Source organism: Mus musculus, chromosome 13, assembly GCF_000001635.26.
Source record: "Mus musculus strain C57BL/6J chromosome 13, GRCm38.p6 C57BL/6J".
In the NCBI taxonomy this organism is placed as follows: domain Eukaryota; kingdom Metazoa; phylum Chordata; class Mammalia; order Rodentia; family Muridae; genus Mus; species Mus musculus.
In genome coordinates this window covers 70,768,121-70,782,414 of record NC_000079.6, presented here as the reverse complement: position 1 = coordinate 70,782,414, position 14,294 = coordinate 70,768,121, and the positions used below count along the sequence as shown (strand labels likewise).

Genomic DNA, 14,294 nt, shown 5'->3' with positions numbered 1-14,294 from the left:
AGCTTTGTTCTTATCCTTAAATTCTGTGCACATTATTGTGGATCTCTTTAGTCTTCACACAAATTCGAGAGCCAGCGTTCATAGCCATAGAATGACATGTTTGAATTTTTACTGTAATTACAGATCAGGACAAGGACGGACACCATCCCCATGCCACTGGTTCTGCTTCCTCTTTCAGGGCATCAAGTGTTCCCCATTCACTCAGTTCTCTGGTTCCTTTCAACAGTTTAGGGCATATCAAGTTAAAGTTATTACACATCTTTGTCTGGATTCATACTCCTGATCTGTTTTTGAAGCCTCAATATAAGCTACACTATACTTGTAATTTGTGTCTGCTTTTCCTTGCTGGTTCATATAAAGCAATCGGTTTTGTATAGTAGCCTTTCATGTTGCAGCTTTCCTATGTACAGCCTATTATTTCCAGGAAGTGTCCTTGGTGCTTCCAGAGTTTCTCCATAGACAGTCATCTGCACACACAGACATTCTCCTCTCCTGTCATCTGAAGACAGTTTCTTTGGCTGCTTCCATGACTGACTTGGCTAGAACGTCTACTACAGAGTTGTAAATGATCAATGCGACTGGTCTTAATGGGAAAGTTTCATCTTTTGCAAGACTGATTATGAATTTAGCCTTTCAAGATGTTCTCTATTAAGTTGAAGGGATTTTCTTCTTGTTGTTGTTTGCTAGGAATGGGTGTTGGAGTTTACTGTGTTTTGCTTGCAGCTGTTGATAAGCTTATGTAATATTGACCAAGTGGATTGTGCCAACCATCTTTAATTTTTTTAATTTATTTTATGTGAATGGATGTTTTGCCTGCATGTGAGTGTCTATACCATATGAATGCCCAGTACCCATAGAAGCCAAAAGAAAAAAAATTAGAACGCTTGGGACTGGAGTTACAGATAGTTGTTAACATGGACGCTGGAAACCAAACCCAGATCCTCTTAAGGACTGAGCCATCTTTCCAGCATGCCCTCTGACTGACTTTGAATGTTGAACTGACTAGGACAGCGCCCACATGTCTGTGCTAGAGCCTATATTTTTGAAACTATGATTAATATTACTTGGTTGTAATACATAATTTATTTTGTATAATTATGGATTTTTCACTAATTTTTTAAAAGACTTTTGCAATGATCTTTATGAGAGATTTTGGTCTGTAACTTCCTCTAGTAAGTCCCTCTGGATTTGGTTTTGGGTAATGCTGACCTCAGACTTGGTTTTATCCCCATCTTCTCAAAAGATGGCAGAGAACCATTATGTCTTACCCCACTATGTTTGGAGGAATCTTTAGGACCATGCACCACTTTTGATTCAGGTCAGTGATCTACAAGGTGTGGGATCTCAAAGTAACGTCATGGAAAGCACAGCCCAAGATCTCCTAGTCAGTTTAGATAACACTTAAAGCTTGTAGAATCCAGTCTGTCATAATTACAACATTTGGGTTTAGCAAGACGTTTAGTGAGATGTGGGCCGTGAGAACTTACAGGGAGGATGAATTAGCTACTTGCGAGCATGAAACTATTAAATGCTCACCACAAGTGCACAAATTACACCCAAAACATATTAACCATATACCTGTATAACAAGGAATTATATTAATTACATTTTGTTGCTGTGATAAATCTCCTGAGAAAGGTGCTGTGAGTTCACGGTTACAGAGATTTCAGTTATGAATTGCTAGTTTTGAGAGTGAGGTAAGGCAAATTATCCTGGTGTAGTGTGTGTTGAAAGAAGTTCCTCCTTTCACAAGGGCCGAGAGCAGGGGGAGAAAGGGGGAGCGTGGGGGTGATGAGATATTACTCTGTTCTTTCAACTATACTTGACTTCACAATATCCCAGGGAGTTCATCAGTGTGCTAGTCCTTTGATGAAGTCAGTGAAGTTAGAAGCCAATTACTTTCCAGGGAGCCCACTAGTTGGGGATCAAACTTGAACACACGAGCCCTTTGAGGGGATTCTTTGTATCCAGACCCCCTTAGAGATGCTGTGTTTGTTGACAAAGGAATCATTGGCTGGACTCTTGTTACCTACCAGTGAGGTTTAGCAGGATTTAATCCCTTCCGGACTTGGGAGTCTACTTAGTAATCACCCTGAGTACAGATAATGGCTATGGGATATTCAGAAAGTCCTTGAAGAGGGCGCTGTAGATGCTGTGCGTGTGCCCCTCAGCCTGGGCAGAAGTGGGGGGAGAGAAGAAGAGAGGTGAAGGAAGAAAAAAGAAGAGAAGGGTAGGGAGGGAGAGAGGATAAGAGGGGGGAGGGAGGGAGGAAAGGAAGGGGAAAAGAGAAGAGGTAAACGGAGGCGAGGGAAAGAGAAGGGGAGGGGGGAGGGCAGGGAGTGAGTTGCCATATTTGAGATAGTTTGATTAAGGTTTGATTTCACGGCAATTTCCATAGTCTGCGTGTGTCTGGCAAGGCTGTTTATAAATACTTCTGTGGGGGAAACCCTCACGTTAGACATCTGCTTGCAATTACTCTGCTTCATTCTCCTTGATGAATGATAAGCTTGAGATTTCTAATGAAGAGCAATTTGTCGTAGATAGGTAAAATATTTTATGAATAATTTCAGAAAATGTGGCTTCTGTATTTAAATTTAACTAAGAAAGATATGGTACTGAGCCTGGGGCGGGGGGGGGGGGGGGAGTAAGCTTCTCTCTAAATAAAATCTGTCATCAAATTGCATGGGAAAGGATACATAATTGGTCATATATCCCTTGGTAACTCATCCTGTTTTCTTCAGCACCGCCCAAGCGATATGTCTTGCTGATCAGCCAAAGCCTGTGAAAGAGTATAAGTACCCCGAGAAGCTGCCGGGACAGTTATACGATGCAAATACCCAATGCAAGTGGCAGTTTGGAGAGAAAGCCAAGCTCTGTATGCTGGACTTCAGAAAGGCAAGTGGTTAGTTACTGCCACATGCTCAGTACACTATGATTCATAAAACCATTTTGTTTAGTATAACTGACAGTGATGTATTCCACATTTACTGGGCACCTACCAAATGTCAAGTCCTATAGGCCGGGACTGGCCCAATGTAACAGGAAACACATGCTTTCCTGGCGGAGCAGATGATGGGAGATACTTTTGTGGGTATCAGCTTTCATTTGGGAGCTCACTTGACTTGTTAGGTCAGATCTTTCTCTCTGATTTATCACGTGGGAGCGAGTGCAGTAATAACGTTTAGTTGGTTTAAGTTGGCAAATTAATACGCTGCATTTTTCAGATAATATTAAGAAAACAATGGTCCCCACCCCCCATTCCAACATAACAGTCTACTGAAAGGCAGCAGTATATCATGGTGCTTCTGACAATTGAATTTCCCAAGAAAAGTATTTATAGAGCAGTTCCTCACAAAGGTGATGTCTCTGTAGCCCTCGGGATGTCTCGTCAGTGATTTCCCACATAAATCCTTCACAGAGCACAGATACACACTCTGGCTAGACAGAGAGCGTCCAGATTTAGGAATTTACTCTACTTAAAACCACAAGGAAAACTACTCATAAATCAATGAAAGTAACTAGTTTTGAGGTTCCTTTTACTCTAGTTTATAATGAAATCAATAGTAAAATAGAAAAGGTATACACAGTCTTCCAAAAACCCCTCAACGCTTCAGGAGTGATAGTAATGCCCCTGCCTCTCGTCTTCCCAGCACAATCATCTTCTGAACTCAGTCAGGGTTCTTCTAAAGGCCAGCTGCCCTTTTGTGGGAAATAGCTAGGATTTTTTCTATGTTACTCTTACATATGTCAAGGAAAAGAAAACTTATAAAACTAAAGCTATTATTTAAAGATTAGACTTTTCAGACTGTACATCTGGTCTCTATATTATTTGTTTTGTGGCTTTGAACCCTGCCATCACTGGCATTTCAATGCTATTTATAAAATATAAACAATATAGGGTATCTGTTTATTATTGATGAAATGGTTTCATGGAGTGAAATGAAATTATTTTAAATCCTATTTATTTTACAGACTATGTATTGCTATTATCAGTATCCCAGACAAGGTGTTACTAGCTTATACAAGCTACAGACATCAGCTCTGGCCATATCTACTGTTCACCAAATAACTCCTTTTTGTCTGGTGGTATTCTTTATGTTTTTATCCCCCATGTTGACATCTTTTTCAGTAATTCAATAGAGGCATATAAAACCTCCAGTTATGCTCCTTCAAATTACCATGTTTTCTTTTAGTTCTGTTTATTTCTGCTAGCTCCTGTTTGGGTAACCAGAAACTCTGCAATAGGTAAATATACAGTTAGAATTCTGTGTCTCTGTGACTCCTAGAAGGATGGATTAGTGAATGGGTAGATGGATGCATGGGTAGATGGATGCATGGGTAGGTGGAGGCATGCATGCATGCATACATGATGTGCAGATGAATAGATTTCCAACAATATCGTGATCGTGGATAATCCAAAACTTGAGGAGTAGATACAGTACCTATAGCTTAGATACTGGGGAGCTGAAGTAGAAGGATCATTTGATCTTGGGCACTCAAAGACAGCTTGAATAACAATAGGATTCTAACTCTAAATATAAAGAAATTAATAAGGAATGAGTAAAAAAGTTGATTTTCATATGTGAGGAAATGAATGGAAATAGAGTTAGAGAGGAATACATGATCAAATGATATTTGCATGTTTTAAATCACATTTTTATAGGTTTCCTTTATACCTAGATTAAACCTATTTTACCTTTTGGTTTAGAACATAAGATTTTCATATTTCATGATTGAATAAACACAAGTAGTAAAATTCCATGGATGGAATTCAGGGGAGCAGAAGCCAGGGCTCTGGGGTTTGGTCATCTTTTGACTTTTCCTCCCTGTGGCTGAGGGGACATTCATTGGCTCCCACTTGTTGAAAAGCTTGAGATTTTATTACAGATGTGTAGAATATTTGTAACAGTAATGGCTTCCCTTCCTTTAGGACATCTGTAAGGCCTTGTGGTGCCATCGGATTGGAAGGAAATGTGAGACCAAGTTCATGCCAGCAGCAGAGGGTACTCTGTGTGGGCAGGACATGGTAAGATGCTGACTCCATCAGCCCTCACTCCAACCTCAGGCTTGCAACCCACACCCCCTCCTTCTCTTACACTGGTGTTTGAAAACCAGAATTTCTCATCCATGTGCATGCCTACATCCTTTCTAAAACACTGTGACTCTTCTATGCTGATATTGCTATTAATAAGCCATACAGAGAGTTGGTAGGATGAACAGTCAGGCATTAGGTAATGATCAGGCATAGGTGCCTGGTCTGGCCGCAGAGAGAGAAGATGCACTTAACCCTTGAGAGACTTGAGGCCCCAGGTGGGGTGGAGTGGGGAGTGGGGACATCCTTTTGAAGATAAGTGTGGAGGGAAGGAGAGATGGGATGGGAAGTAGTGGGGGGGGGCAGACCAGGTGGGGAATGAAGACTGGACTATAAAAAAAAGGATTAAAGAATTACACATACACACACATATACACACACACACACATACACACACATATATACACACATATATGTATGTGTTTGTGTGTATGTGTGTGTGTGTGTGTGTGTGTGTGTGTATACACACATTAACTTTGTGTATTCCTCATAAATTAAAAGTATATACAACAATAAAGACAAATCGCCAAGTCTCACTGACCAATGAAGGGCATGTGCCACTGCTGCTTACGGCTCAAAGAGTAATGGTGAAAATTGTACCCAAGCAATCACTTCCAATTTTCATTTGCTATGTAGTGTACCTTTTCATATGATACTAATGGAGTAAAAGAGAAATGTATACGAAAGCATGGTGCTTATCCACCAAGTTCGAATTCCCAGTTGTATCACAGGCCAAACACACTTAAACACACTTTGTGTCGAACATCTGACGTTTGACGCAAAGCCAAAGCATACTTTCAATTTGAAGCATTGCCATTAAGCAACAGGAAGCTTCCCTGAGACTAGCATCCAACAAACAGTGTGACACAATGAACCTCTGCAGCTGACACAGTGTAACCTCTACAGGTGACACAGTGGACCTCTGCAGCCCACATGGTGTTACCTCTGCAGCTGACATAGTGTTACTTCTGTAGCCAGCATAAGTGTACCTCTGCAGCCAACTTCCTCTTTGCAATTGAGATTCATAACTGACAGTTAAATTCTAGTGATAAAGGCAGCTCAACCGACTCATAATAAAAGTCTAACACAAAGCTTTTAGTTTCTTGAAAGTCCATGGTGGGAGGTGGGTAGGAGGGACACCAGCTTTGGAATCTCTAATCATCAAAGAACACTGGGTAATGTTCCCAAGTATTCAGGTGCAGGTGACCACACATAAACATGACACCACCTATTTTCAATTCGTGAACTTGGCCAGGACTTGGCACATATTCAGGAGTCCTGTGATCTGCAGCAAGATGGGCCACAGGCACTGAGTAGTGCTTTCTCCCATGAAGCAAGCTTCTTCCTTTGGGCACAGGTCTGCCCTTTGCTTACCTGCCTCTCTTCAGGAGCTCCAGTCTCCTGTCATCTTTAAACTGAGACTTGTCCACCTGAGAATATTCTCAGGTTAGTCAACTTGCTAATCCTGGCTTCTGTGTCTGCTGCTCCCGGTGTTGGAAAACCTCCAAACAGGTGGTTTTAAAACTGAATAAAATGAGCAGTAAACACACCCAACTTCTTCTGCTCACCAGGGACTCTCATCCACAGGCAACACCTTGGCCTTACCCTGGTCCTTTCATCTTTCATTTCCCCTGAGGGTGGGGCTGTCTGAGACTAGGAGATCTGGTCATGCCAGCTACAGAAGCCTCAGGAAGCAGAGGTGTCTGCTAGCACTTTGTTTTGTCATGTGCAGTAAGAGCAGAGGGTGAAAGAATTATGTGGATGAGATTTTTCAAAATGCTTTGCTTTTTGTATTTTAATTAAAGTATAATTTCATCCCTTTCTCCCTTCACTTTCCTCCCTCCAGCCTCTTTACAATACCATACCCCAACTCCTTTCATGTCTCCCTCACTTGCAGATTGATAGCTTCATATATATATATATATGTATATATATATATACATATATATATATATGAACAATAATAATTATGTAACAATATATATGCACAAATATATAACTACAACCTGCTGTGCCCACTCTTACTATTTATGTGCATTTGTGTGCATATTGTTTCAGAGCCACCCACTCTCTACTGGGCAACCAATAAGGGGCCTCCTCCCTGGGAGGAGTCTAACTCTTTCTCCCAGCAATTCTCAGTTATCCACAGTTCCTTGTCTAGAGGTTGGACCTCCGCCTTCCACACTCTCATGTGTATTGATGTTATCATTGTTCAGATATTGTTTATGCTACTACATTTTTTATGAGATACTGTTTCACAGTGGACTTTCCAGCATTCCAGATTTTACACTCTTTCTGTTCCCTCTTCCGGGATGTTCCATGAGCCATAGATGCAAGAGCTGTGATGTAGGTATATCCACTGGATCTGGGCCCCATAGCTGATTGATCTCTGCATCCTGCCCATATGTGATCGTCTGTGATGGTCTCCATGGACTCCAAAGAGAAGCTTCTTTGATGAAGAGCAATGACTATTCGTATCTACGGATATAAAGACAGAGTTTACAATGCAGTCAGAAGTATGCTGTAGTAGTAGGTTCTCTTCCAAGATCCATGACCTCAAAGCCCCCAGGCACCTGTCTATGATTCCAATACTACATATCTTTCTTCCTGTTGAGAGAGGCTTAAGTCCAGTTAGGCAGTTGTTGGTTAATACCAACAAGAGTGGCACCTAATATCTTGCCTTGTTTGCCTTTTATGCAGTTCATAGTTGTCACAGCTGGGTAAGACTGTGTACTTTCCTCCTCTAGCATCTCAACTAGGATCTTCTGGTACCATGGAATCTGCAGTTAAGGGAAGAGACTTTCAGATTAGATACAGCTCAAATTGTCAAAGTCCTGTATCCTGGTTGTGTAGTGTCTTCAGCAACATGGTCTCATGTTCAGCATCTGAGGGTCAATCAGTGGTAGCTGCCATACTTTCTATTGTTTTGAAAGTCACTCGGTGTACCTGGCCAACCATTCTTGACAGGATTTTTCAGTGCCTGGTACTGAGGTTTTTGTTAGTCTGTGGTTTTTATGGGAAGCATTGTCAGCTTTAGTGGCATAACATCCTTCAAGCTACACACACACACACACACACACATTATATATATATGCATATGTTTATATTTATTGTGTATAATTTTAGGTAAATAGAAAATGACATGAGTTCTTGAGGCTTTATCAAACAACCTTGGTATTATTTTCCCTTTTTTGCTCCTTCTCCTTCTATTCCAACCTCCCTCCTCACTATCTATCTTGAGTTCCTGTCCCCATTTTTCCATTTCCTGCTTCATGTCACATGTATCCTGCAATTTCCTATATATTTATTGAAATGATTTTCACTGATCAATAATTGTCAGCTGTCAGTAGTTGATTTGACAGGTTTTACCCCACACACCAGTAATAAACAATTGAAATAGTGTCATTTCCATTTTTTAGAAGTCGCACTGCTTTCTCTCAGGACTCAGCTTTTGGCTCAAATCCTAGAGATGGCCCCCTTTGCATGCACCTACTGCCCACAAACCAGGTTCTGTTCATTGAATGAAAACAATGACCAGGGAAGGCATTTGTCTTCGCTCTTTTCAATAGATATCCCGCATCACTGTGTCCCTTGAAGTCAGTGTTATACTACAGTACTATAAGGGTCCCAGACACAGGATCAAAAGTCTGTGTGTATATGAGGAAGGTGAAGGTGCCACACGAGGTTCAGTCGTAATTGAGGTCAGTGAGCCGTCCTTTTACAAAAGAGGGGCAGACCATCTCTAGACCTCGTGGGAGGAGGCAGAATTCCTGAGCAATTGCCTCACCTCGCAGAAAGCTGGCTATAATCTAACCTCCTCAAAATGAACAAGCTGGAGTCTTTGAGCCCAGGTGTTTCAGAGTAAAATCCAGGTGCTGACCAGATATGACAAGGTGCTGAGTCCCAGGTCTCCCCAAGCTAGGCTCCTCCCCTCGAGACTCTCTTCGAAATGAAAGCTGAGAAAAGAACCTTGTTTGTGGAAGTCAGGGGTCACAGCCATCAGACCAGATGTTCATGTAAATATTTCATTTGTGTCAGCCCTCCTCTGGGAGGTTCTGTGGTGACTGATGCATGCATCTTCTCTTCACATGCATTCCTCAGGTGATGCTGCATTTGGGAAGATAAATAAAGAAACACTGAATGTGTCTTCAGGGCATGCCACTCGAGTGCAGAGAATCCAATGTTTGCATATTTTACACAACCCCTCCCCCCTGATGTTACAAAAGTAATGAAATGAAACCACCTATGCAGGACTCGTGTAAATTACTTTTAATTTATATTTATAATGTTTAGTGGTGTCGTGGAGGACAGTGTGTCAAGTACGGTGATGAAGGCCCAAAGCCCACCCATGGCCATTGGTCAGATTGGTCCCCCTGGTCCCCCTGCTCCAGGACCTGTGGGGGAGGAATCTCTCACAGAGACCGTCTCTGTACCAATCCCAGGTATGTACATGATCTGCTTCCTTAGGTTGCTGATGCCGGCACTTACACAGGGAACATTATTGCTTTTCCATCAAATACCTTCATGTTTCAACAGGCAACCTAATTTCAGCGACTAGACTCATACAGACAGTTACTTAGCTTGGGAAGTAAAGTGCTCTCAGGCTCCTTTCAGAAATAAGTCATGTTACTCTCTTGCTCTTCTCTGTAAATCATGATGCACCAAAGTCAACATTTGCTCCACCATCCCCTTCTGTACACCTACCCTTGTGTATGCTCATGGGAATTCCCCAGCATCCAGCAGGCTCATGTGCTGTTGGGTGATAACCTGACTTGACCCACAGGCCTAATGTCCTGGCCTTGTCACAAGGAGTCTGGCAGTAGAAAGATGATGTTGGATTTCTGCCTTGGTATCTCTCTAACCAGAACATCTTGGAATGTCACCCTCTTTCTCAGTAGCAACTCCCCAACCTCCTCTGTAGGGTGTGAAGGGCAGCTCACTTTCCTGCCTCTCCAGAGGATGCTGGGGAACAAGGAACAAGTGCATACAAGCTGGAATCTTGAGCTCCACCTTGTCTTCTAGCATCAGGACCATAACACTCAGGATGGACTCAGGAAGATACCTCCCTTCAGTGCCCACTCTGAGTAGTTAATATTAGCAGCTGTGTCACCCCCATTGAACATAATGTCCAGGAAGAGCTGATCTCTGGCTAAATTATTCATTCCAGACCATCTCATGGAGGGAAGTTTTGCCAGGGCTCCACACGCACTCTGAAGCTTTGCAACAGTCAGAGATGCCCTCTGGACAGTGTGGATTTCCGTGCTGCCCAGTGTGCCGAGTATAACAGCAAGCGCTTTCGAGGGTGGCTCTACAAGTGGAAGCCTTACACCCAGTTGGAAGGTAAGTTTCCAGTCCTACCTTCTAGGGTGCCCCATGCTTTGCTGCCTGCTTCAAATACATCATATGCATTGCACTACCATGTTCAAATGGGCAGATAATCTAGATCTAGGAACCCAGTCGAACATGCTTCTGTGCTGGAACTGGTTTGATCTGGCCTGCCCCTCTGTCAAAACATCTTACCTATATCGGACATGTAGTCAGAAGTCCACAGGCTAGATTTGTTGAATGAGTAATTACTGAGAAAAAATAAGAATGGCAGTATTTGTGGTTGGTATTGCCATAAGAGCATCGCTCACTACAAACTTAAATATTAAAAGCTGAGAGAAGATTTTAGCCTGCTTTATTAAAAAGTGAATGGTTTTTTTTTCAAGTATACTATAGTGATGAAGTCTTATTCTGTAACTATACAATAAGAAATTTATGCCTAGAGTGAGTGAGGTTTCCACTTACCGGATGGAGAAAGTGAGCATAGTATTATGATATGGTAGCTAAAATATAAAATGTTGATAGTTCAAGAGGCATGATTCGGAGTATAGTTAAAGAACATTTAATTACCTCACTGTTTAGAGCTGAGAATTCTGTCCAGGCAAGTGGCAGAGATTCTGGGGAAGCAGAAAAGCTGAAACAGTCCATCTGGCCGTACATCCATCACTTCAGTCCATGTGTTCACACAGTGAATTCTCAAAATTACTGAAGTCTAGGTAGGGAGTTGCCAGCATTCTCATACACAGCAGACGGGGTTTGGCCCTTCTGCATAAACTGTAAAACTGAAGCCCACAATAAACATAGCCCTGGGCCAGAAGAAAACCAGTCTGCGGGATGTGACAGAGACAGGGCTTAGCTGCCGTGACATGAGGGTGAGATGTGTGCGCTACCCCTAACTTTGCTAGACTGTGGCATATAATCGTACTAAGCACAGGAATCTGTGAGTGAGTCTTAGGCCCGAGAAAGTTCCCAAGACAGTGTAGCTTTCCATATTCAGCTTTCCCAGTTTTATCCAGAGAGCAGACAGAAGGTCCCTACAAAAGCTTCAGATACCCATAGGAACTGTGAGGCCTTGAACCATGAGGGAGCTCTGACCCCCCAGGGCCTTGTACAGCAGTGTTCCTACAGAACACATTGAGTCCTGGACTTTGAGCATTTCTTCTACCAACTTAAAGACACCGTTTTGTATTCATGAGAATGTTACATAGTGTTAGAAAACACTACTGATCACTTTATATTCCTGTAATGCAGTCTTTATACAGTAGATCATAAGCACCGTAATCCAGCCAACAAATGCTCATTGAATACCTACTATGTACCAACAACTATATAAAGGAAATATTAGACAACAGGTACTAGAAAAATAACAGTAAAGCATTAAATAATAATAATGATAATGATGATGATGATTTGAAGTATTTTACCAAAGACGAACATTAAAATTTCTTTCAAAGGTCCATAATGGTCTCCCACACCAGGGGCAGGTAGATCACTGTGAGTTCAAAGACAGCCTGGTATATTAGCATATTCTAGGAGAGACAGGGAAACCTGGTGGGGCCTGAATCTTAAAAACACAAAATGTCTTTGAAATGTATTGCTCTGTGGGATTTAATTTTAGGGGGTAGACAACCGCAGAAGAATCTGAACCTCGAGCGAAAATCACCGAGCTTAAGTGTCTTTCTTATCTGTGTTTGTGTGTGTATTTCTTTTTAAGATCAGGACTTATGCAAACTCTACTGTATCGCAGAAGGATTTGATTTCTTCTTTTCTTTGTCAAATAAAGTGAAAGATGGGACTCCATGCTCGGAGGATAGCCGTAATGTTTGTATAGATGGGATGTGTGAGGTAATAACGACCGCTTATTCATTCAACAAACGTCTCCAGACAGTCTGCTTTGTGCCAGGCATCCCGTGAGGGCTAGAAAGCCAGACATATGAAAGGAGCCCTTCCCCTCCAAGTCCCAGCCCAGGGGGAGAAAGCCAGAAGAGCTCATGTTGATGGCACTGCTTTGTGATGGAGGTGTGTACGGAGCATGTGCAGAGGGGAGAGCTGATTCTCAGATGCGGGTCTGGAGCATTTGTGGGCACCTAGGAGGCGGGAACATCCTCATCTGAGCTCTATTTCAAAGGGTGCATTGGAACAAGGGTGCTAGGAGCAGAGCACAGTGGCTTCAGGAAGTTGGTGGGGTGCTCAGAAGGCAGCTGTGCTCTTGGGGTGCTGAGTGGATGAAGGCATGAATGAGAATTCATCCAGGTCACCACTGCTATGTAGATTAGGAACTGGGTTTGGGAACAGCAGCCCTCTATGGGGCCCAGTTTCTGGGCAGTGTTATTGTCAGTCAGTGAGGTCACTTTTCAGCTATCGTAATGATCTCCACATGATAGACAGTGCAGATGAGCTGCAGCAGGGCAGGGGAATTCAAGCATCCCCAAAATCCCTAAGTCTGGGAAACCAACCCAAAAAATCTATTAGAAATCTGGGAAACCTAAATTCTTTCAGTGGTAAAATCTTCCTTGCACTCATGTATTCCTGTATTCAGGTATTCAGGTGGTCATGTTCTTCCTCCCACCTCAGGTAGAGATTTGCAGTATAATTAATGAGTAATCTATACAGCATGGTCCCAAGCCCTGCAGGGAGCCATACCCAATAGCAGACTTGTTAGAATTGACCTTTCGACCCTCACACACGACAGCACTACACTATTTCTTGCCCTGAGGATTTGCAGCAAGGGGACAAAGACTATGATTGCTTTGTTTCTGAGTGGTTTTTATTCTTTTACATACCTTGATAGAAAATATGAAGAGAGCAAGAATTATAGGAGTGGTAATAAGTGCCTCAAATTTTACAGCCTTGCATAGATCTAAGCTCTATGAATCACTGATGGGAGAGTTTCTGTGCAGTGGTAATAAGTTCCCGTTACAAGTCCACTTCTGCAGAGCCTGTGTGACTACACTAACAACCAGCTTACCAAGTCAGTATTGGTCTAAGGTTTACTCTAGCACAGTCTTCCAGCTTTAACTTAGGGCCCGAGCACCACACCTGGGGAGGAATTGCTACGGGAGACAGATAGCACATCCCAAGAAAAAGATCCCAGGAGACCAGGACCAGCCATGCTGTGCACATACCAGGATCCATCTCCTATTTGTTAACTACCCCATGTTGGAAACTTGTTTGACTGGAATGGGAGGAGGATTTTGTCACATGGTTGGTGATGTTGTCACATGTATCATCCTTTCTTTCATGAATGATTATGATGACCTCGTGGGGCCTCCAGAGGGTTGGCTGTGACAATGTCCTTGGATCAGATGCAACAGAGGACTCCTGTGGGGTCTGCAAGGGGAATAACTCAGACTGTGTCACGCATAGAGGGCTCTACAGTAAGCACCATTCCACCAACCGTGAGTACCTCTGAGTCGAGTACATCTGTGCAAGGAGGGATTCAGCCAGGGATTTTGCTGGGTGGCGCTAAGGGAGAGGAAACGGGATGCTTAGAGGGCTGAGGTCTTCCAGGGAGGATTTTCCTTTTGTCAGTCTGTAGGTTGGGCGACCCTTTCACAGGGGTTATACAAGAGGATTGGAAAACACTGGTATTTACATTATAATTCATGCAGTAGCAAGATTACAGTTATGAAGTAACACCAAAAATGATTTTTTTTGGGGGGGGGGCTACCACAATGTGATCAACAGTGTTAAAGGGTTGCAGCGATAGGAAGGTTGAGGACTACTGACCTGGAGCTTCTGTTTTTACCTGGTAGTGGATAGGAGGTTCTTTGATTTAAAGTGATCCTTAGCAAGACTGCACGTTACAAGATTACGCCTCCAACCAATGATGAAAAGGGACACCTACAAGTGTCTATAGCAGAACGAGAGGCAGATC

At 42.7% G+C, this 14,294-nt stretch overlaps 1 protein-coding gene across 14 annotated transcripts in view; it reads left to right on the top strand.

The window, feature by feature from the left end:
- The window catches only part of Adamts16 (a disintegrin-like and metallopeptidase (reprolysin type) with thrombospondin type 1 motif, 16), a 114,048-nt gene that overhangs the window by 59,431 nt on the left and 40,323 nt on the right, over window positions 1-14,294 (top strand). For 8 of the 14 annotated variants that reach the window (XM_006517268.4, XM_006517267.4, XM_006517266.4 and 5 more), the window contains exons 10-15: window positions 2,742-2,895; window positions 4,931-5,026; window positions 9,386-9,534; window positions 10,260-10,432; window positions 12,132-12,262; window positions 13,692-13,815. In XM_006517268.4, the coding sequence (XP_006517331.1) occupies window positions 2,742-2,895; window positions 4,931-5,026; window positions 9,386-9,534; window positions 10,260-10,432; window positions 12,132-12,262; window positions 13,692-13,815 (827 nt within the window). The other 6 variants (NR_137640.1, XR_001780789.2, XM_017315522.2 and 3 more) reach the window with 6 other exon arrangements.